This window comes from Delphinus delphis, chromosome 3 (genome assembly GCF_949987515.2).
Source record: "Delphinus delphis chromosome 3, mDelDel1.2, whole genome shotgun sequence".
Taxonomy (NCBI): Eukaryota; Metazoa; Chordata; class Mammalia; order Artiodactyla; family Delphinidae; genus Delphinus; species Delphinus delphis.
The window spans coordinates 132,723,697-132,747,587 of record NC_082685.1 but is presented as its reverse complement, the minus strand read 5'-3'; the positions used below and the strand labels follow the sequence as shown (position 1 = coordinate 132,747,587).

Sequence of the window (23,891 nt, the reverse complement as noted above, 5' to 3'; positions counted from 1 at the left end):
TATTTTAAATCCATGACATATATATTCCTTTCTGTTCTTCCATTACATTTTAGTTATTTTCACCAACTTCTAACTTAGTCATATTTTTGATTCCGCAAAGGCATTAGAAGTCTGACTGTAATATATCCTTGCAGTTTTAAGTTTAAAAAACTTACTGTTAACATTTTTATAACTAATTATTATGCTATTGTTATGTACTTAAACCAACACTATTAATATAGGTATACAAAGTGGCGTGTTTCCTATCAACAATGACTTTCCCTTGGCTGGCAGTAGGGGCAGGGTAAGTAGGGAACCAAGTACCTTTTAGACCCCCATGGACCACTCTAGTTGAGTTGATTCTAGTTGATTCACCTACCTTTGTCACATCATAGTTGTTAATTTTTTTCCACTAAGTTAAGGTTATCTTTATAGCTAAATTTTTTAAATGGTTTGCATTATAGTAGAAAGGGCACTTGAAATGTTCCCTGCTCTGGACACAAATTTGTATGCCCATCTTTTGTGACTTGCATGTGGAATAGATCTGCTGCTCCGGAGTATCTGGAGACCTTCAGTGATCTGTGGATATCCTCTGTGCCTCACCAGCTAGTCTTATCATTTTAAGCTTTCCTCTGTGTTAATGCCTGAATGTCTGTTTTTAGAATGAGTTCATTCACGATGGTGCTGGGACTCACACACACACACACACACACCCCCCTTCCTGGCGGCTACTTGTCTGAAACTTTTCCATCCATCAACTCCGTCCGAAGAAGGATCTGGTTAATGCTAAGTGGCACAGGTGGAACCTATTTGTTAATTTACTTAGGGCCCAGGTGACAGGACAACAGTGAGTAGCTCTCCTGGAAGAGTTCTAAGTCAGCTTAATACGGCAGAAAGAATTGGAGGTTTGCAGTGAAAGGGCAGATCTAGACTTTGCTGCTCATCAGACAGAGTCAGTTTCTTTATATGAAAACAGGAGTAGTCATAATATTTGATCTCACAGAGTATTTATAAGGATCAGAGAAGATCCTTATAAAATAAAGGATAAAATGTGCTTTATAAAGTGTAAAGTAGTTTACAAATATGGTTGCTTTTCCAGTTCTTAGCATTGATAGCCATCTGCCGAAGCACCTATTTAAAAGGTACTATCTCATGGGCTTTGACTTATAAAAATGTGTGACCTTAAAAGCATTCCTTTCCTCCCCGCCGGGGCACAAGAATGTGGAATTTATACCATCACAAGACTTTAAATGGACTATTTTGGCTTTTGAGTTTAACTTCAGGAAAACTGCATGTTGGATGAGTCAACGTAACAGAATCAGTTTTTATGGATTCAATTGCTTCCAGTGCAAAAGCTAATTTCCAGGATTTTTGTGAGACAGAACAGTAGGCTTAAGATGTTCTAGCAGTAATGAAGTCGGTGGACTTTGCACTGGGGAACTGAAAGACCTTGAGAGTGTAGCCGTCCCACTGTTTGAGGAAGTGATCTGGCGGCCACAGAAGTCTGAGGCAGCATGATGAGGCCAGGAGACTGAAACTGCCTTTCAACGTATGCCAAAGAGTTTAGCTATTAAATTTATAATTGCAGTGTTTCCCAGCCAAGAGCTGAAAATGAACTCTCTTACCCATCTTCTCCCTTCCTAGAGATGTGAAGTCTTACAGGTGAATTCTTCCCATCACCAGCTCCTTTTATGTTCCAAGCAGGTAGCCATATGGAACTCAGCGGACTCCTTGTGTTGTCAATGGCCTGGAATGAAATATAAGGAATAGTATTTATATTTATAAGCTGTAGGCTTTGAAATTTCTCATCTTAATGTGGGTATTATATGTAGTAAGCTTCTAATGGCAAACAAAATACCACCATGGATGGCTGATAGACATCGCCAACTGAAAACACCTCCTCCTGACCTTCTGAGCTTCCCTTGCCTCAAAATCTTGCTCTACTGACCGTATCCCCCTTATCTGATGATGGCCGCTCGGTTGCTTTTAGTTCTAGCTGAAAACCTTGGGGTCATTCTTTGAGTTTTTTTTTTTATTATTATTCAAACACTAACCTCTCAAGAAATCCTGCTGGCCCTACCTTCAAAATATATCTGAAATAAGGACACTTGTCACTACCTTCCCTTCTGCCAGCCCCGTAGGAGCCTGGCATCACCTCTTGCCTGTATTATCCCAGGTGCCTTCTAAGTGCTTCACCTGTTCTGCCTTTACCCCCATGCAATCATTCTCAACAGAGAAGCCTCCAGAATCCTTCTGAAATATGTCAGATCATACCACTACTGTGCTCAGAACACTCCAATGACTTTCTTTCTCATAGTTCACTCAGAGGGAAAACTGAGTCCTTATGATTTCATACAAGGCTCTGCAAGATCTGGGCCCATTACCAGCATGACCTCATCTCTTACAATTTCCCCCTTGTGCATTCTGGTCCAGCCACAGGGCTTTTGCACTTGCTGTTCCCATAGCCAGGACTATTCCTGGCTCTTACGGTTTTACTCCTTTCCCTCCATCTACTCTTTACTTAAATGTCACCTCAGTGAGGCCTTCCCTGGCCCTCCTAATAAAGATTATAACACCCTCCACCTCACGCTCCTAACTTTATCCTCCTCACTTTTCCCACAAAGCCCTGATCACTATCACCATATGTTTTACTTACTTATTACACTTATTGTCTGTCTTTTCCCACTAGAATGTAGCCTCTGTGAGGCCATAAATTTTTGACTGACTTACTCTCTAATATCTCCCCAGTGCCTAGAATTGAGTCTGGCACACAGTTGGCCTGGCCACCAGGTACAGCGTCACAGGTTGTATACTGCACAAGGCCAGGGCACACCATGCATGTGGGAATGGTACCTGCTAGAGCTGTGCAACATGTCAGCCCCCAAAGATCTTAAAAAAACATTTATTGAATCAAACAAAACATGCTTTGCCCTAGTCAATATTTTTAAGTGCACCTCTGTCCATAATCTCTGGAAAAGTCTCTAGTATCGAAGGAACGCTTGGAGAGTTTAGAAAATCACAGACCAAAGGAAGATATTTATAACAGCCCCCGGATTGTGGGTTTAAAACTACCTACACCACCGTAAATACTGTTTACTAACTAAACAAAGTATTTTGAATTCCACTGGAGGTGGGCAGATTGGCTATGTTTTGCAACTCTATATAATCACTATTTTCCCACAAGATAATTGAACAGTAAGTGTTATTTTAAGTCGTCTTGGAAGAATTCCCAGTTTCACTGTAGGAAAAGAGGAGTTTATATCTTGGGATTTTGTTTTGTTTTGAGAATCAGCACGCACGACGGTTCACGCAGCTCTTTGTCTGGTTGTGATTAAATTAAATCCATAACTTCAAAGAGGCTTTGCCGCATTTCCGCAGGGTTTACCTACCAACGTATCCCATTCCACACCTTTATAACATCCTCTCCTGGCATGTTTCTTCCTGCTACAGCTGATTACATAAAATTTTTATAGATCAATATATCTGCCTCCCTCATCTTTCTGTCTGATTAATTTGAGAATGTCACAGTTCCCTCGGAGTAACCATGGGTGATGTCGTAGCCTTTCCTTGTGAGGGTGAGTTGTCAGGAACGAGGATTTCACTGGGTGCAAGGGAGGAGGAGAATCTACTGGAAACACTGCCAATAAAGGAGGTGAGCAATGGTTTTACAAACATTCTCTGTAGTCACTAGTATGACCTGTGACTTCCTAATGTGGTTCACAGTATTTAAAGAATGAATCATACACGATGAGGATATCCTTGCTGTTCTTCAGCAGTCGCCAAAATGGTCCGGTTGCCACCGTCCTCCATTGTTTTGGGTTAAGAGTTCAATATGGCATAATGCTGCCAGAGATTTATGTGTTCTGTGTGAGAATCTCAGGTCCTTTCATAAATTCCTTGTTGAGGGGCACACAGCTGCACAGATGCTTGCCTTCTCTTCTTCCTGTCTGATGAATGGGGTGGGGGTGGGGGTAACTTTCACGGTGGTGGTGGAGATGTCATCATCTCCCAGAGCCTCGAGGTTGTCAAATCATGAATTCTGGGAGGGGATAGGAGGGGGTGGGGGGAGAGTGTCCAGGGAATGTCGATAGGAAACAGCAAGTGGGCTTTTGAGCTTTCTCACTGAGAAAACAGGTAGCTAGTGATGCAGCTTTACTGCTGGAGGCTCTGAGGAACAAAATGGTTCAATTTTAGGTGAGAAACACTAAACTTTTGTTTCTCAGTGTGTTTCTCTGGAATATGCTGAGGGTGGGTGGGAAAGGCGCACAGCAGAAGCCGCACAAATGACCACATTTGGGACCATCTGAACATACGCTGCTCTTCCCTGTCTGTAAACAGTACGCCTCCCATCTCAGTAGGTGTGGCCTGACCCTCAAGTTCCAGTTCCTACTCCTTGATGATTCTGGAGCCCAACCCATCTGTTCAGACAGTTTTCCCAACCTGGGCCCTTTGCCAGGCCTTCTTGCCACTAATAGGAAAGAAAATAAATAGGCTAAGGGTCAAGAGCTTGGGCGTCAGAATCAGTTATGCTTGGCTCTCACAACCTAGTTGCTCATCTCTCTGTGTCTCAGCGATTCTGTATGGAAAACGGAGATAACATAATCTCAGACTCGTTTTGCACAGGAAGTTAATAATGTCCAGAAAGACTCTCATTCAGTACCAGCTGTTGTAAGATTTGCTGTAATTAATATCAATTCCCAGCATGTAAAGGGGCAAAGCCACACTTCCTATTAGAGTTCCTTGCTATCAGGTGCCATGTTGTTCCCTACAGACTCCTCAGTCAGCTTTTGTTTAAAAAATAAAGACACAAGTTAGACGCATCATGGATATGTGGAGACTGAATCAGGAACAGCAGACAGAGCAGTGACCATATAATGCTTTCCTCTCAACTTGGTGGAGTTTTTTCACCTCTTGTTGTTTGTCTGTTTTTTCTTCAATTTGGACAGAAAGAAATGCTCCTCAATAAAAACAGAACTAAAAATTTTCTACTCAACTTCTCCTCAAGTAAGAGAATTCTCTTAGGTAATAATGTAGAATCAACACAACATCGTAAATCAACTATACTCCAATAAAATTTTTTAAAAATAATGTAGACTCATCCATTCGTTTGTTCACTTGTGTTTTCATTCATTTGTTCAACACCTAGTCACTCAGTGCTATAGTCTCAATTCCTAGTCCCCATGGACTTTTCCTCTCTAGGGGGGATTTAATCAGGAGGCAAGCACTTCCAGGGTAACGTGATGAAAACTGGGACAGGGAAAGCTCAGAGGCTATGAAAGTCTTCAGGAAATCCACCTTTCTCAAATGTGGAAGAACCAGGTGACTTCCTGGAAGAAGTGGTTGTCTAATGGGAGACATAACTAATGAGCAGAATTTCCCAGGCAGGGAACAGCGTGTGTGAAGGTTTAGAAGCAAGAAGAACTCAGCTCCTCCACCAGATCAGAGTCTAATGACTAAAATACAGAATTTCAGGAATGTACCAGGAGAAAACAGGGCTGGAAAAGTAAGCAAGGGCCAGGTTATCTCTTTCTTTCTTTATTAAAGAAATTTTTATTGATGTATAGTTAATTTATAATGTTAGTTTCAGGTGTACAGCTAAGTGATTAAATATATATATATGTGTGTGTGTGTGTGTGTGTGTGTGTGTGTATGTATATTCTTTTTCAGTCTCTTTCTTTCTTAAATTTTAAGATGTATCCTGCACACAAAGATCAGAGGTAATACTGTGTATTTCCACTATGGAATGAAGACCAGAGATTTGTACAAATGGAGAAAAATCGAGCTGCTGGAAGATAGTTTTTTTTTTGTGGTACGCGGGCCTCTCACTGCCGTGGCCTCTCCCGTTGCGGAGCACAGGCTCCGGACACGCAGGCTCAGCGGCCATGGCTCACAGGCCCAGCCGCTCCACGGCATGTGGGATCCCCCCGGACCGGGGCACGAACCCGTGTCCCCTGCATCGGCAGGCAGACTCTCAACCACTGCGCCACCAGGGAAGCCCTGGAAGATAGTTTTTACAATACAGAGTCTTCATAAGTTTCCTAACTTCCTCTGAGTTGTCATGAATTTGAAGAACATCAGATATGTTCAAACATGCACTTCAAATCCTGCTCTATGATTCTCTCCCTCCATTAAAGTGAATATTGGGACTTACTAATAGCCAATATTTCAATCCTATTTCTATTTGTGTTTCAGGTATACAGATTGTGGTTCACAATTTTTAAAGGTTATGTTCCATTTATAGTTATTATAAAATATTGACTACATTCCCTGTGTTGTACTATATATCCTTAATAGCTTATTTATTTATACATAGTAATTTGTGCCTCTTAATCCTCTACCCCTATATTGCCCCTCCTCCCTTCCCTCTCTGCACCGGTAACCACTAGTTTGTTCTCTGTATCTGTGAGTCTGTTTCCTTTTTGTTGTATTCACAAGTGTGTTTTACGTTTTAGAGTCCACATAGAAGTGATATCATACAGTATTTGTCTTTCTCTGTCTGACTTATTTCACTAAGCATAATACCCTCCAAGTTCATTCATGTTGTTGCAAATGGCAAAATTTCATTCATTTTTTATGGCTAAACAGTATTCTAGTGTGTGTGTGTGTGTGTGTGTGTGTGTGTGTGTGTGTGTGTGTGTGTACCACATCTTCTTTATCCATTCATCTGTTGATGGACACTTAGGTTGCTTTCATATCTTGGAAATTGTAAAAAATGCTGATTTGAACATTGGGGTGCACATATCTTTTCAAATTAGTGGGGGTTTTTGTTCTTGTTTTTGTTTTTTCCCCAGATAAATACCCAGAAGTAGAATTGCTGGGTCATATGGTAGTTCTATTTTTAGTTTTTTGAGAAACCTCCATACTGTTTTCCACAGTGGCTGCACCGATTTACATTCCCACCAAGAGTGTACAAGGGCTCTCTTTTCTCCACATCCTCACCAACAGTTGTTATTTGTGGGGTTTTTGATGATAGCTATTCTGACAGGTGTGAAGTGCTATTTCATTGTGGTTTTAATTTGCATTTCTCTGATGATTGATGATGTTAAGGATCTTTCCATGTGCCTATTGGCCATCTGTATGTCTTTGGAAAAGCGTTTATTCAGGTTTTCTGCCCTTTTTTTTTTTTAACGGCTTTTTTGGAGTATAATTGCTTTACAATGGTGTGTTAGGTGCTGCTGTATAACAAAATGAATCAGCTATACATATACATATATCCCCATATCCCCTCCCTCTTGCATCTCCCTCCCACCTTCCCTATCCCACCCCTCTAGGTGGTCACAAAGCACCGAGCTGATCTCCCTGTGCTATGTGGCTGCTTCCCACTAGCTATCTATTTTACGTTTGGTAGTATATATATGTCCATGCCACTCTCTCACTTCATCCCAGCTTACCCTTCCCCCTCCCCGTGTCCTCAAGTCCATTCTCTATGTCTGTGTCTTTATTCCTGTCCTGCCCCTAGTTCTTCAGAACCATTATTTATTTATTTATTTATTTATTTTTAGATTCCATACATATGTGTTAGCTTATGGTAGTTGTTTTTCTCTTTCTGACTTACTTCACTCTGTATGACAGACTCTAGGTCCATCCACCTCACTACAAATAACTCAATTTTGTTTCCTTTTATAGCTGAATAATATTCCATTGTATATATGTGCCACACCTTCTTTATCCATTCATCTGTCAGTGGAAACTTAGGTTGCTTCCATGTCCTGGCTATTGTAAATAGTGCTGCAGTGAACAATGTGGTACATGACTCTTTTAGAATTATGGTTTTCTCAGGATATATGCCCAGTAGTGGGATTGCTGGGTCGTATGGTAATTCTATTTTTAGTTTTTTAAGGAAACTCCATAGTGTTCTCCATAGTGGCTGTATCAATTTACATTCCCACCAACAGCGTAGAAGTGTTCCCTTTTCTCCACACCCTCTCCAGCATTTATCGTTTGTAGATTTTTTTGATGATGGCCATTCTGACCACTGTGAGGTGATACCTCATTGTAGTTTTGATTTACATTTCTCTAACGATTAGTGATGTTGAGCATCATTTCATGTGTTTGTTGACAATCTGTATATCTTCTTTGGAGAAATGTCTATTTAGCTCTTCTGCCCATTTTTGGATTGGGTTGTTTGTTCTTTGATGTTGAACTGCATGAGCTGCTTGTATATTTTGGAGATTAATCCTTTGTCAGTTGCTTCATTTGCAAATATTTTCTACCATTCTGAGGGTTGTCTTTTCATCTCCTCTACGGTTTCCTTTGCTGTGCAAAAGCTTTTAAATTTCATTAGGTCCCATTTGTATATTTTTGTTTTTATTTCCATTTCTCCAGGAGGTGGGTCAAGAAGGATCTTGATGTGATTTAAGTCATACAGTGTTCTGCCTATATTTTCCTCTAAGAGATTTATAGTGTCTTACATTTAGGTCTCTAATCCATTTTGAGTTTATTTTTGTGTATGGTGTTAGGTAGTGTTCTAATTTCATTCTTTTACATGTCGCTATCCTGTTTCCCCAGCACCACTTATTGAAGAGGCTTTCTTTTCTCCATTGTATATCCTTGCCTCCTTTGTCAAAGATAAGGTGACCATATGTGGGTGGGTTTATCTCTGGGCTTTCTATCCTGTTCCATTGATCTATATTTCTGTTTTTGTGCCAGTACTGTACAGTCTTGATTACTGTAGCTTTGTAGTATAGTCTGAAGTCTGGGAGCCTGATTCCTCGAGCTCAGTTTTTCTTTCTCAAGATTGCTTTGGCTATTTGGGATCTTTTGTGTTCCCATGCAAATTGTGCAATTTTTTGTTCTGTTCTGTGAAAAATGCCATTGGTAGTTTGATAGGGATTGCACTGAATCCTATAGTATAGTCATTTTCACAATGTTGATTCTTCCAATCCAAGAACATGGTATATCTCTCCATCTGTCTGTATCATCTTTAGTTTCTTTCATCAGTGTCTTACAGTTTTCTGCATACAGGTCTACCTAGATAGGTTTATTCCTAGGTATTTTATTCTTTTTGTTGCAGTGGTAAATGGGAGTGTTCCCTTAATCTCTCTTTCAGATTTTTCATCATTAGTGTGTAGAAATGCAAGAGATTTCTGTACATTAATTTTGTATCCTGCTACTTTACCAAATTCATTGATAGCTCTAGTAGTTTTCTCGTAACATCTTTAGGATTCTCTGTGAATAGTATCATGTCATCTGCTAAGAGTGACAGTTTTACTTCTTCTTTTCCGATTTGGATTCCTTTAATTTCTTTTTCTTCCCTGATTACCGTGGCTAGGACTTCCAAACTGTGTTGAATAATAGTGGTGAGAGTGGGCAACCTTGTCTTGTTCCTGATCTTAGAGGAAATGGTTTCAGTTTTTCACCATTGAGAATGATGTTGGCTGTGGGTTTGTCATATGTGGCCTTTATTATTTTGAGGTAAGTTCCCCCTATGCCTACTTTCTGGTGGGTTTTTATCATAAATGGGTGTTGAATTTTGTCAAAAGCTTTTTCTGCATCTATTGAGATGATCATGTGCTTTTTCTCCTTCAATTTTGTTAATATGGTTTATCACATTGATTGATTTGCATATATTGAAGAATCCTTGCATTCCTGGGATAAACCCCACTTGATCATGGTGTATGATCCTTTTAGTGTGCTGTTGGATTCTGTTTGCTAGCATTTTGTTGAGGATTTTTGCACCTATGTTCATCAGTGCTATGGGCCTGTAGTTGTCGTTTTTTTGTGACATCTTTGTGTGGTTTTCGTATCAGGGTAATGGTGACCTCATCGAATGAGTTTGGGAGTGTTCCTCGCTCTGCTCTATTTTGGAAGAGTTTGAGAAGGATAGGTATTAGCTCTTCTCTAAATGTTTGATAAAATTGGCCTGTGAAGCTGTCTTGTCCTGGGCTTTTGTTTGTTGCAAGATTTTTAATCATAGTTTCAATTTCAGTGCTTGTGATTGGTCTGTTTATATTTTCTATTTCTTCCTGGTTCAGTCTTAGAAGATTGTGCTTTTCTAAGAATTTGTCCATTTCTTCCAGGTTATCCATTTTATTGGCATATAGTAGCTTGTAGTAATCTCTCATGAACCTTTGTATTTCTGCAGTGTCCGTTGTTACTTCTCCTTATTCATTTCTAATTCTGTTGATTTGAGTCTTTTCCCTTTTTTTCTTGATGAGCCTGGCTAATGGTTTATCAATCTCCTTTATCTTCTCAGAGAACCACCTTTTAGTTTTATTGACCTTTGCTATCGTTTCCTTCATTTCGTTTTCATTTATTTCTGATCTGATCTTTATGACTTCTTTCCTTGGGCTAACTTTGGGGGTTTTTTTGTTCTTTCTCTAATTGCTTTAGGTGTAAGTTTAGGTTGTTTATTTGAGATTTTTCTTGAGGTAGGATTGTATTGCTATATACTTCCCTCTTAGAACTGCTTTTGCTGCATCCCATAGGTTTTGGGTTGTTGTGTTTTCATTGTCATTTGTTTCTAGACATATTTTGATTTCCTCAGTGACCTCTGGTTATTTAGTAGTGTATGGTTTAGCCTCCATGTGTTTGTATTTTTTACAGATCTTTTCCTGTAATTGATATCTTGGCTCATAGTGTTGTGGTCAGAAAAGATACTTGATACGATTTCAATTTTCTTAAATTTACCAAGGCTTGATTTGTGACCCAATATATGATCTATCCTGGAGAATGTTCCATGAGCACTTGAGAAAAATGTGTATTCTGGTTTTTCTGGATGGAATGTCCTATAAATATCAATTAAGTCCATCTTTGCTAATGTATCATTTAAGGCTTGTGTTTCCTTATTTATTTTCTCTTTGGATGATCTGTCCATTGGTGAAAGTGGGGTGTTAAAGTCCCCTACTCTGTTTGTGTTACTGTCGATTTCCCCTTTTATGGCTGTTAGTATTTGCCTCATGTATTGAGGTGCTCCTATGTTGGGTGCATAAGTATATACAATTGTTATATCTTCTTCTTGGATTGATCCCTTGATCATTATTTAGTGTCCTTGTCTCTTGTAATAGTCTTTGTTTTAAAGTCTATTTTGTCTGATATGAGAATTGCTACTCCAGCTTTCTTTTGATTTCCATTTGCATGGATTACCTTTCTCCATCTCCTCACTTTCAGTCTCTATGTATCCCTACGTCTGAGGTGGGTCTCTTGTAGACAGCTTATATATGGGTCTTGTTTTTGTATCCTTTCAGCCAGTCTGTGTCTTTTGGTTGGAGCATTTAATCCATTTGCTTTAAGGTAATTATCCATATGTATGTTCCTATTACCGTTTTCTTAATTGTTTTTGGTTTGTTGTTGTAGGTCTTTTCCTTCTCTTGTGTTTCCTGCCTAGAGAAGTTCCTTTAGCATTTGTTGTAAAGCTGCTTTGGTGGTGCTGAATTCTCTTAGCTTTTGCTTGTTTGTAAAAGTTTTAATTTCTCCATCAAATCTGAACGAGATCCTTGCTGGGTAGAGTAATCTTGGTTGTACGTTTTTGCGTTTCATCACTTTAAATATGTCCTACCACTCCCTTCTGGCTTGTAGAGTTTCTTCTGAAAGATCAGCTCTTAACATTATGGGGATTCCCTTGTGTGTTATTTGTTGGTTTTCCCTTGCTGCTTTTAATATTTTTTCTTTGTATTTAATTTTTGATAGTTTGATTACTATGTGTCTTGGCATATTTCTCCTTGATTTATCCTGTATGGGACTCTCTGCACTTCCTGGACTTGATTGACTATTTCCTTTCCCATATTAGGGAAGTTTTCAACTATAATCTCTCAAAATATTTTCTCAGTCCTTTTCTTTTTCACTTCATCTTCTGGGACCCCTATAACTGGAATGTTGGTGCATTTAATGTCGTCCCAGTGGTCTCCGAGACTGCCCTAAATTCTTTTCATTCTTTTTCTTTATTCTACTCTGCAGTAGTTATTTCAACTATTTTATCATCCAGGTCACTTATCCATTCTTCTGCCTCAGTTATTCTGCTATTGATTCCTTCTAGAGAATTTTTAATTTCATTTATTGTGCTGTTCATCATTGTTTGTTTGCTCTTTAGTTCTTCTAGGTCCCTGTTAAAACGTTTCTTGTATTTTCTCCATTCTATTTCCAAGATTTTGTATCATCTTTACTATCATTACTCTGAATTCTTTTTCAGGTAGACTGCGTATTTCCTCTTCATTTGTTTGGTGGGTTTTTACCTTGCTCCTTCATCTGCTGTGTAGTTCTCTGTCTTCTTAATTTGCTTAACTTACTGTGTTTGGGGTTTCCTTTTAACAGGCCACAAGTTCATAGTTCCCATTGTTTTTGGTGTCTGCCCCCAGTGGGTAAGTTTGGTTCGGTGGGCTGTGTAGGCTTCCTGGTGGAGGGGACTGGTGCTTGTGTTCTGATGGGTGAGTCTGGATCTTGTCTTTCTGGCGGGCAGGACCACGTCCAGTGGTGTGTTTTGGGGTGTCTGTGACCTTATTATGGTTTTAGGCAGCCTCTCTGCTAATGGGTGGTGTTGTGTTCCTGTCTTGCTACTTGTTTGGCATGGGATATTCAGCACTGGAGCTTACTGATTGTTGAGTGAAGCTGGGTCTTAGCATTGAGATGGAGATCTCTGGGAGAGTTCTCACCAATTGATATTATGAGGGGCCAGGAAGTCTCTGGTGGACCAGTGTCCTGAACTTGGCTCTCCCCCCTCAGAGGCTCAGGCCTGACACCTGGGTGGAACACTAAGACCCTGTCAGCCACACGGCTCAGAAGAAAAGGGAGAAAACAAATAAAAAAGAAAGAAAGAAAAATTAAAAATAAAGTTATTAAAATAAAAAAATTATTAAAATAAATAAATAAAAAGTTAAAAAAAAAAGAGCAACCAATCCCACAAACAAATCCACCAATGATAACAAGCACTAAAAACTATACTAAAAAGAAACGGACAGAAAGAACCCTAGGACAGATGGTAAAAGCAAACCTATACAGACAAAATCACACAAGGAAGCGTACACATACACAATCACAAAAAGGAAAAGAAAAATATATATACATATATATATATAAAAGAAGAGAACAAACAAATCAATAAATAAATCTACCAATGATAATAAGCTGTAAATACTAAACTAAGATAAACATAAAAGTAGAAACAAATTAGACACAGAAAGCAAACTCCAAGTCTACAGTTGCTCCCAAAGTCCACCGCCTCAGTTTTGGGATGATTCGTTGTCTATTCAGGTATTCCACAGATGCAGGGTACATCAAGTTGATTGTGGAGATTTAATCCGCTGCTCCTGATGCTGCATGGAGAGATTTCCCTTTCTCTTCTTTGTTCGCACAGCTCCTGGGGTTCAGCTTTGGATTTCCCCCTGCCTCTGCAGGTAGGTCGCCCTTTGGCATCTGTTCTTCACCCAGACAGGAGGGTGTTAAAGGAGCAATGATTCCGGGGCTCTGGCTCGCTCAGGCCGGGAGAAGGGAGGGGTATGGTAGTTATAACTGGAATGCAGGGTGAGCCTGCGGTGGCAGAGGCTAGCAAGACATTGCAACAGCCTGAGGAACGCTGTGTGTTCTCCCAGGGAAGTTGTCCGTGGATCATGGAACGCTGGCAATGGCGGGCTGCACAGGCTCCCAGGACGGGAGGTATGGATAGTGACCCGTGCTTGCACATAGGCTTCTTGGTGGCTGCAGCAGCAGCGTTAGTATTTCATGCCCGTCTCTGGTGTCCACGCTGATAGCTGTGGCTCATGCCTGTCTCTGGGGTTCATTTAGGCGGTGCTCTGAATCCCCTCTCCTCACACACCCCGAACAATGGTCTCTTGCCTCTTAGGCAAATCCATACTTTTTCCCAGACTCCCTTCCGGCTAGCTGTGGTGCACTAGCCCCCTTCAGACTGTGTTCATGCAGCCACCACCAGTCACGTCCCTGGGATCTGACCTCCGAAGCCCGAGCCTCAGCTCCCAGCCCCCACCCGACCCAGCGGTTGAGCAGACAAGTCTTTCAGGTTGGTGAGTGCTGGTCGGCACTGATCCTCTGTGTGGGAATCTGTCCACTTTGCCCTCTGCACCCCTGTTGCTGCGCTCTCCTCCATGACTCTGAAGCTTCCCCCCCTGCCCACCCTCCATCCCCACCAGTGAAAGGGCTTCCTAGTGTGTGGAAACGTCTTCCTTCACGGCTCCCTCCCACTGGTGCAAGTCCCGTGCCTATCCTTTTGTCTCTGTTTTTTCTTTTTTCTTTTGCCCTACCCAGGTATGTGGGAAGTTTTTTGCCTTTTGGGAAGTCTGAGGTCTTCTGCAAGGATTCAGTAGGTGTTCAGCAGGAGTTGTTCCACATGTAGGTGTATTTTTGATGTAGTTATGGAAGGAAGGTGATCTCCATGTCTTTCTCCTCCACCATCTTGAAGTTCCTCCCTCCCCTTTTTTTTATTGTTTTTTTTTCTTTGATGTTGAGTTGTATGAGCTGTTTATATATTTTGTATATTAACCCCTTATCAGTCTTATCATTTGCAAATATTTTCTCCCATTCAGTAGGTTGTCTTTTTGTTTTGTTGATGATTTCTATAGGCAGTATTTTAACGGGTAAATTAGGTAAAATATCTGCTCAGAAGAAGACAAAAACTTTCAACTGTAACCTTAATCAAAGTTAGCTGCTTTAAAGTATTCTAGGAACTTCCCTGGTGGTCGAGTGGTAAAGAATCTGCCTTCCAATGCAGGGGACGCACGTTCAGTCCCTGGTTGGGGAACTAAGATCCCACGTGCAGCCAGGCAACTAAGCCCTTGTGCCACAATTGAGCTTGTGTACCTCAACAAGAGAGCCTGCGTGCTGCAAACCACAGAGCCCATGCACCCTGGAGCCTGCACACCACAACTAGAGAGAGAAAACCCGCATGACACAACTAGAGAGAAGCCTGCACACCGCGGAAGAGCCCATGCGCTGTAACGAAAGATCCTGAATGCCTCAGCAAAGATCTCGTGTGCCAGAACTAAGAACTGACACAGCCAAAAAAATAAAGAAAATAAATAAAACGAATATTCAAAAAAAGTATTCTAGAATGCTCTATAAAATATTAGTTTGAAAATAATTGTATAAGATGAATAAGGGGAGAAGACTATTACTGAATCATTAACTCTCTTTCAAAATAATTTGTATTTTCCTCTTTCCATGATTGTTCATGGTGTTCCCTCTGTTAAGAATGCTGACTACCAGCCTCATCCTTTGATGTCCATTTTTGCTTCCTTAGACCATTTTACTTTTTTTCAGGAAGGGGAACTTATTCATATCTTTCTACTCATTTGTATGATTATTATTTTTGTTTTGTTTTGTTTTGCGGTACGTGGGCCTCTCACTGCTGTGGCCTCTCCTGTTGCGGAGCACAGGCTCCGGACGCGCAGGCTCAGCGGCCATGGCTCACGGGCCCAGCCGCTCCGCGGCATGTGGGATCTTTCCGGACCGGGGCACGAACCCGTGTCCCCTGCATCGGCAGGTGGACTCTCAACCACTGCGCCACCAGGGAAGCCCTGTATGATTATTATTTTACTTGTTACGTATTTTAAACAGTTTTACTAAGTTAGTAGAAATGTACCGTAGACTTTTTTATCCACTGTAGCACTTAATTGGGCACATGTTGTTTAATCAATAATGTTAAAATATTTAGACAGAAGCCTCATGAAAGAATTTTTTTTTTTTTTTTTTTTGGCGGTATGCGGGCCTCTCACTGCTGTGGCCTCTCCCGTTGCGGAGCATAGGCTCCGGACGCGCAGGCTCAGCGGCCGTGGCTCACGGGCCCAGCCACTCCGCGGCATGTGGGATCCTCCCGGACCAGGGCACGAACCCGTGTCCCCTGCATCAGCAGGTGGACTCTCAGCCACTGCGCCACCAGGGAAGCCCGACATGAAAGAATTTAAGTTTCATAGATGAATAATCTAATCCTTCCCAACTTTGACAAGGAAAAAATGTTGAGTCAAATACGCTTCTTTAGTCACTGGATGCTGCTGAGTAATTAACATACAGGAGTTTCTAAAGATCAGGCTGTTACATGGACTCTTTCTGTCCATTCTTCTGTGGCCAGAAATGTCGAATGAGTGGTTCTACAGGGAAATGCATAGTCTCTTACTGGAAAAATTCTGTAGGGAGTGAACTAACCAAAGGGAAGATGTTAGCACCCGTCTCTGACCTCAGTGTTCTGTATTCTGGCTATAAACATGATACACATAAGGAGAGCCCCACAGTACACTTGCTCTTTATTTTTGCTGAGGATTCCCTTATATAGACGGTAAGCATAAAGCCATTTAGATAGCTCATCTGCTCCCTAAATAACATATAAAAGTGCTTAGGGCATAGAAAGCACTGGACAAATATTAGTTTTCACTTTAGCTTTTAATATCGTTTCATTCTTTAGAGCTATGCTGACCAAAGAGCCACTGGCCGCCCATGGGTACTGAACACTTGAAATATTACTTGCCTACCTTGATATGTGCTCAAAATATACACACTGAATTTCAAACACTTAGTATGGAAAAAAGGATATCAACTAGCTCATTAATAACTTTAATATTGATTGCATGGTAGTGTGGATATATTGAGTTAAATAAAATATATTATTTAAATTAATTTCACCTGTTGCTTTTTTGTTTTATTAATGTGGCCACTAGAAAACTTAAAATTACATATGTGCCCACATTTATGGCTTGCATTATATTTCTGTTGGACAGAACTGCTTTAGAGAGACTCCCAGGTGTGTGGCAAGACAGCTGTACTGTAGATGTTCATCAAGGATCTTGATCATCTAAGAGGAAAAGAAGGAGAGCAAATTATAGCTGAGCAAATAGAAACTGTTCACTTATTAAAAATTGAAATTAAATTTGTTTTTTTTTTTTTACTGTTTTGTGGTCAGCTTTATCTTTAAGAAACTATAGCTAACATTTTATGTCTAATGGAAAATAAAATCCCTATTTCTAGGTTACTGGTTGGTTCACCATGGAGTGGCTTTCCTGAGAACCGAATGGGAGATGTGTATAAATGTCCTGTTGATCTATCCACCACTACATGTGAAAAACTGAATTTGCAAAGTAAGTTATAATTAGCAATGTGATTACTTTACACGTAACAAAATCTCATTTGTTATATACCCAGCTGAAAGATAACAACAAAACCAATCATAGTTTTGTGTTTAAGGAATATAGACAGCTTTTGTTGCCTTTATGTCTGTAGTCATATGGGGCCCAACTGTATTCAAATTTCCAACACGGTTTGATGACCTGATAAGAAAGATGGATGCATGGGAAATGTGCTGCCTCCTGGGCCATCTATCCCCAGACTGTGGACCGGTTTCCACCGACATGTAGGATTATTTTGCTGGTTACTTATAGAAATCTGAGACTATCCATACTTCTCTCCCTCCTCAAAACAAACCATTAAGTATAGAAACATCAGTACTAGGGCTGATTTGGGGTGTGCTGAGGAACACTCTTTATTTCTGGTCATGTCTAAATGATTTCATTCTACTAAAAGAAATTCACAGTTTAGAATTCTTTGTAATTGTTTGCAATTGCTGTTTTAATTAACTCTGTTTCCAGAAGTTAAGTAGTGAAGGAGAATTGGGAAAATAGTTTGATAAGGTAGCAGAGTTAAGAGACAATTTTTCTAATAAAAAAGAGATGATCCTTTTTGTAGGGAGAGTGGAAGGAGGCAATAAAAAGGGAGTGACTCCTGGTCAAGAATAAAGTTAACTGGATGGAATTAATGTCTCTGGTACCTGGGAAAATGAGTCTTAGGAAGAATGCTCTCTTTTCTGAAACACAAAGGAAAGAGAGGAGTCAGAATTCTAGAAGGACCTTTAGGTAAAGATGAGAGAAGTTGAGATTATCTTTCAAGTGTGATTATCTTCTTTGCAGTAGAGAGTGATGGGATCTGGGTTGAGTTTGGAGGCTTGAGAAGAAGGGTGAAGTTTTAAAACAGGTATCCTGGGAAATGGGGCATAAACTATATAATAAAACTTTTAAATACTCACCCCTAATATATATATTTTTATTATTTTAGAAATTTTATGCATATGTATATATACATATGAGCAGATGACTTAGCATAATTTATGTGTATACACATATACATAGACAGCGTAATTTTATGTATATATATACCTGTATGTGTACATATATGTATACACCTTGGCAGAGATTAGAGGATATGAGAAAATAATGATATTATTGAGAAGAATTTCAGTGTTCAGTAGCTCAAGAATGGATACAGCAGATGATGCCCTATTTGAGTGGGAGAGAGAAGGTTGGAGAGATTTATCTATTATTCTACATGCTAGTGTCATGATTTCCTTTTAAAGTTCATTCACTATTGCTTTGAGCCAGATTCTACCATACGGCATCCTTTGATAACACTTTAAGGATATTTTTTTCCGATCCAGAATAAAGCTTTAGCTGGAGCCACCATGACCTTTGCAGACTCCACCCCCTAGGATCACATTCTGCAGATGTGATCACATATTTAAATGAGCTGCCAGATCACTGAAGGCATCTCATTTCCATACACTTCATTATATAACACAAGCACTAAATTCAATGCTACATGTAAACCTGAGTGTACATTGAAAAAAAATGGCTTTAAATAAATGATGATTTAACCACTCTTAAAAATCTTCTCCCCTTTGAAAGCTTCCACGAGCATTTCCAACGTTACTGAGATGAAAACCAACATGAGCCTTGGCTTGACACTGACAAGGAACGTGGGAACGGGTGGATTTCTCGTGAGTGTTTACTTTTCAAATCCTCATTCCTCTCAAGAAAGGATGAAGTCAGTGTCTTCTCACCATCCCTCCTAGCAAGCCAGATCTTGAGGTTTAAATGTTTGAGCTTGATTTTGGATAAGACATGCTAGATGGAGAGCCAACATGAAAGAACAATATGTTGATATGTAGATGTCTTAAGATATTTAGTAAAACCATTGCCACAGAATGTTTTGGAAAAAGGGATCAGAAGGAACACCGATTCTTTACCCTTGGAAAATGTGCTTTGTATTTGTTGATAACAGCAGAATTCTAGCTCTCGTTTCTCCTTCCTGTAGGAACATTCAGGATAGGTACTGCAAATTCAGAAAGTAGGTTTCAAAGCTATAAAGTACTTTTATTTTTAATCGTTTCTGATAATCATTGACCAATCTGATATTATTTAAGGCATGGCTTGATCTCGTCTTATTTCATGTTAATGTGTACTCTCATTTAGTTTCTAGAAAGCTGTGAAAAGACCACCACAAATCAGTAAAAGAGAATGCCTTATTTAACAAGAGGTCTGGGGACAATTAATTGGTGAATAACTTGCATATCCAAATATACTTCTGAGTGAATTAAAAAGTTAATATAAAAAACTAGAAGAAAATGGAAGTTTTCTGAAAGAGAGAATAATTCCTGAGCTTGGGACTAACAAAAAAATAACATAGAAAACTGTTGAAAAGATGCAACTGTAAAAAAATGAAAACCATCACACACCAAAAAAAAAAAAAAAAAAGTGTTTAAAGGCAAACAAAAACCCAGTCTCATCTGACATTTCTGCCAGTCCATGTAGGTGTAACCTAGTTGTATAGCCCTGTTAAAGTAGTCTTAGAAAGTTTACTTTAACTTTACATTGGTTATGACATGCTACATTGATATGCTAACTTAAAAGCTTGGGTGTATAACCAGATTGCTCTAAAAATGTAATCAATTTTGAATAATATCATTCTATTTTTACTGAGAGATATTAGAGAGACCTTGGTACCACTAACTGAATTAAGTGTTGCTTATAATATGTGTTAGATCAATGCATAAATGAATATTGCAATGAATCTTCCTGTTTATGATCTTCTGAAGTCTTTATCATAAGGTTGCTTTTGTCTTTTTTTTAAAGTTGAATAAATTAAGAAAGAAAAACATTAAGATACAGGGATTATAGAATGTGCTTCAAAGTTTTTAGTCTGTAACTTCAGATTTTTAATGTGTAACTATAGATTTTTATATGCAAAATAAAACATTTTGTAAATCTTATTTATAAAATAAAATTGTAAGAGAATTTGAGAGATTAACAGTCAATGTAGCAAGTAGAAGGAAGGAGGGAGGGAGGGAAAGAGAAAAAAAAAGAAAAGAAAAAAGCCAAAGTCTTCTTTCCATACCTAAAAGGTCAAAATCTTAAGATACTCTTAAGAATTCTGTGGAAAAGACTGACAATCATCACATTTTTTTTTTTTTGAACCTTCTTAAGTTCCGGGCTTAAAGCAGGAATGTTGTTCTGGCATTAACAATTGGCATATTCTAATTTCAACTCCTTAATGCTGTTTTCCATTGCTTTTAAAACAAAAAAATCTTTTTTAATACTTCATGAGTTAGTATTTTTAAGGGTGATTAAGATAAACCAACTTGGGGGTGGGGATATAGGAATCAGTAGTTGGTATCTTATTCGGTATACTAACCCAAGGCATCAATAGTGATTTCTCCCTAACTAATTGGCAAAATGAACCAGTTTTATAAGGGAAAAACTATGCCTTGTTCATTGAGCATGAAATATGACCACAGCAGCTTCTCCTTTGAGCTACCAACAATTAAAGTGGGTCAAATAAGTTCCCTTTCATTCTTCCAATCACTCTTTGCAAGTCCACACTTTTCAGTTAAGTTTTAATAATTGGTCCACAGCTTTACATAAGGTTAAACTGTATAGATTTGTTTTTAAGATCATCACTAGACTTCTCTTCCCCATTTTTTCTCCTTTCACATCTAACGATTTGAATATTATTTAATCTAATGTTTCCCACGTGATTTAATCATGATTTAATCAGGAGTTCTTGGCATTCAAGGGCTGCTGAAAGGGAGAGCTTTGGGGTCAGGTCAGTGGAGGTATTAATAGTTGGAGTATGATGTGCACAAGAAGACAAATGCCAGCTTTGATAACTGAAGGTTCTAGGGGCCAGAAGTATGGGGTTCTGAAGTCCTCAAAGAAATACTTTGATAACTACAGAGTTGAAAACTGGCGGTTCATGAACCTCCTTTGTGTTTGTTTAGCATGTAGAGTGTTTCAGGTTTTTGTTAACTATAAATTTTCACACAAAATTCTCTCTTTGACTCTCCTTGAGAATTTGGGAGGTCTGGCCACACGGGGCCTGTTGCACACCAGCCCACAGGCAGGAGCCACAATGGTCTGCCCTGCACAGAAAGCGTGGGCTCTTCATTCACCATGGTGTCTACACCTGGCTGGAGCTCTCTTCCAGGCTGCCTGCCTGGCCCATGGGGACGTGAGGACTTAGGGTTTCTGCTGAAGAGTATAAATGGAAGGGACAGGAGGAGACCTATGTTCAAGGAATAACAATGATAATGATGCTGGCTAACAATTATATATCCCTTGCTATTTACCCAGCACCGTTCTAAGTGTTAATAGCTATAGACTCATTTCGTCTTCACAGCAGCCTTAAGTTAGGAGGAGGTCTGATCATCCTCATTTTACAGATGAAGCAGCTGAGACCCAGGTGTCTGAGAGACAAAAAATGAACTTTGCACGCATTTTCCTCCTGGGTGTTCTCTGGAAGGACAGCACCCCTTTTGTCGAGCTTGGTGGGTGACCTGATGGGCTCCTCCCTACACTGACAGTCCCAGTGCTCCGGTCCCCAAGACGCCTGACACCAGGCACAGCACATCTGCCACCCTCTCCCTCCCGTCTGTGGGCTCCAGTGCACTTTCTCTCAAAGGCACTGTTGACTTGTTAGTTTCAAGAGTTGACGATTCCTAGAGTCTTATAAGAGAATAGAAATAGTCCTGAGTTTCACAAATGGCGAGGTGGAGGGTTAACGTTTTCCATGTGTTTTGTCATTGTTTTCATTTCTTTTAAGACCTGTGGTCCCCTGTGGGCACAGCAGTGCGGAAATCAGTTTTACACAACCGGGTTATGCTCTGATGTCAGTCCTAATTTTCAGCTCCTGACCAGCTTTTCACCTGCAGTTCAGAGTAAGTTATGAATGTGCAGAGGGTCTGAGCAATGCCTTACCTTAAAGGAGGGGAAAAATTGTGTCAACAAGTGCCATCCTTTTTTACTTTGTCTCATTTGTATGTGGATGTGATTTTGCCTTACCTATGGATATATGTTTCTTTCGTCGTTTCCTGTGTAGCCTGCCCTTCCCTCATAGATGTTGTGGTTGTATGTGATGAATCAAACAGTATTTACCCCTGGGATGCAGTAAAGAACTTTTTGGAAAAATTTGTGCAAGGCCTGGATATAGGCCCCACAAAGACACAGGTATGGACATCCATTATATATACACTAACCCACGGCTTTCGTTCTGAGAAAATATTATTAGAGATGAGGTCTTTATCTTTGCATTTGTCAAATCCCCATATTAAAGGCATTTAATGGTAATCTTGAAAGTTAACTGAAATTTGTGCTACACTGAGTTATTCTATCTATGACTTCCCCTAATGCTAGTCTTTAAGCTTGGATTTCTATTCCTGATTCAGGCATCAGATATGTGTATAGCATCTTAATTCTCTTTAGATGCTTATTTTTTCCTCCACTAACTCATGAACTAATCAATACATTTAGAAATCCAATATGTATTTTTTTTACACACGCTTGGACGAATGATGACTTTCTTTTACTTACTCTTTACTGGTGAAAAAATTATCTTTGAATTTTTATAAGTAAGTTCATAGACAGAGTAATTCTACCATTTATTATTTTATAGTCTTTTGTCATATTCTAGTCTAGCCTTCCATTTTTCACACAGGACAAGTCTTTTCAATACTTTTGAATAACTTTTTATGTTTTAAAGAGTCTTTAATTTGGTTTTCTGTCTTCCTGAGGTAGGCAAGCAAAACTCAGGAGCAGAAATGTCATGCTTTTATAACGCTGAATAGCATTTTTTAAGTTTCAGGGTTTTTTCTTTCTTTCTTTCTTGTTGGATCTGCTATTTCGTGGGCCATCCTGGTTGTAGCAGGACATTGATCCAGTATCAACAGGAATCAATTCACAGAGTTACTAGTTCCTGGGTTGCATCTGGTGCTCCAGGGGCCAACAATTGTTGGAACACTTTTCTGAAAAGCTTTCCAGTTATCTATATTGAAATTTGCTTTTCTGCTTCCCTATACAGTATTATAAAATATTGTTATATATTTTCCTATTGACATTGCTTTTCAATACCAAGAGGACATTAGTATCTGTCAAAACTTTGGAGGTTTCACTGTGGGCTTTCACCAGAAAATAAAATAAAATTTCTGTTAAATAAGACTAGGTATAGTACTGGTTTCTGGAGAGCATCACTGTTAAGGCCCTCATAAGAGAAGTTTTCATCTGTATCTGCTTATTTTCTCTGTTTCTGAATGGGTTTCCCCCATAACGTGACTTATTGAATTTAATAGTCTCTTGTGTGGAATTCCTGGCCTTCCTCTTCTATCTTCCAATCCCGATGCACCTTCTTCGTCTCTAGAGGTGGTTTTACTCAGTATCTTCTCTTCTGTTCTAAATGTGACCTTTCTTTAAGCCCTACTATACCACATTTCTTTAAATCTTCTCTTCCACCTTTATCTTTTGCACATAGAAGTTATGGGGCTGTGTCAGGGGGTCACCATTCTCTTCCTATCACCTTAGATTTTGAAATCCTTAGAGTTATTTTTGATCGTTTCCTCTCTCTCAAATCTTACATCCTATCCTAAAGAGGAGGGTTCAGTAATATATTTTTTGTCATTTTTCCAGTGCCTAGTTAACAGCCTTCCTAGAGAAAGTAGCTGATTGAACTCAGAAATCCAGGCCTTGCCCTTCCTGTCTTCCTTACACATTGACCTCTATTTCAGAGACCCTTTTACCACTGATCCCTCATCACCATTCCTATTCTGGAAGCCCCAAATCCTAGGCATAGAGGGTGATCTCAGTGCTGAGAACAAGGACGTTAACAGAAGTGTCTGACCTCCTTGATCTGAAGGATTAGGGTATGTGCCCAAACATCTTGGT

At 39.6% G+C, this 23,891-nt stretch overlaps 1 protein-coding gene across 1 annotated transcript in view; it reads left to right on the top strand.

Annotated features, from left to right (window-relative positions):
- ITGA2 (integrin subunit alpha 2) overlaps positions 1 to 23,891 on the top strand; it is a 106,942-nt gene that overhangs the window by 33,152 nt on the left and 49,899 nt on the right. The window contains exons 3-6 of the mRNA XM_060009510.1: positions 16,882 to 16,991; positions 18,588 to 18,679; positions 21,781 to 21,895; positions 22,057 to 22,184. Of these exons, the coding sequence (XP_059865493.1) occupies positions 16,882 to 16,991; positions 18,588 to 18,679; positions 21,781 to 21,895; positions 22,057 to 22,184 (445 nt within the window). The remainder of the gene's footprint in view (positions 1 to 16,881; positions 16,992 to 18,587; positions 18,680 to 21,780; positions 21,896 to 22,056; positions 22,185 to 23,891) is intronic.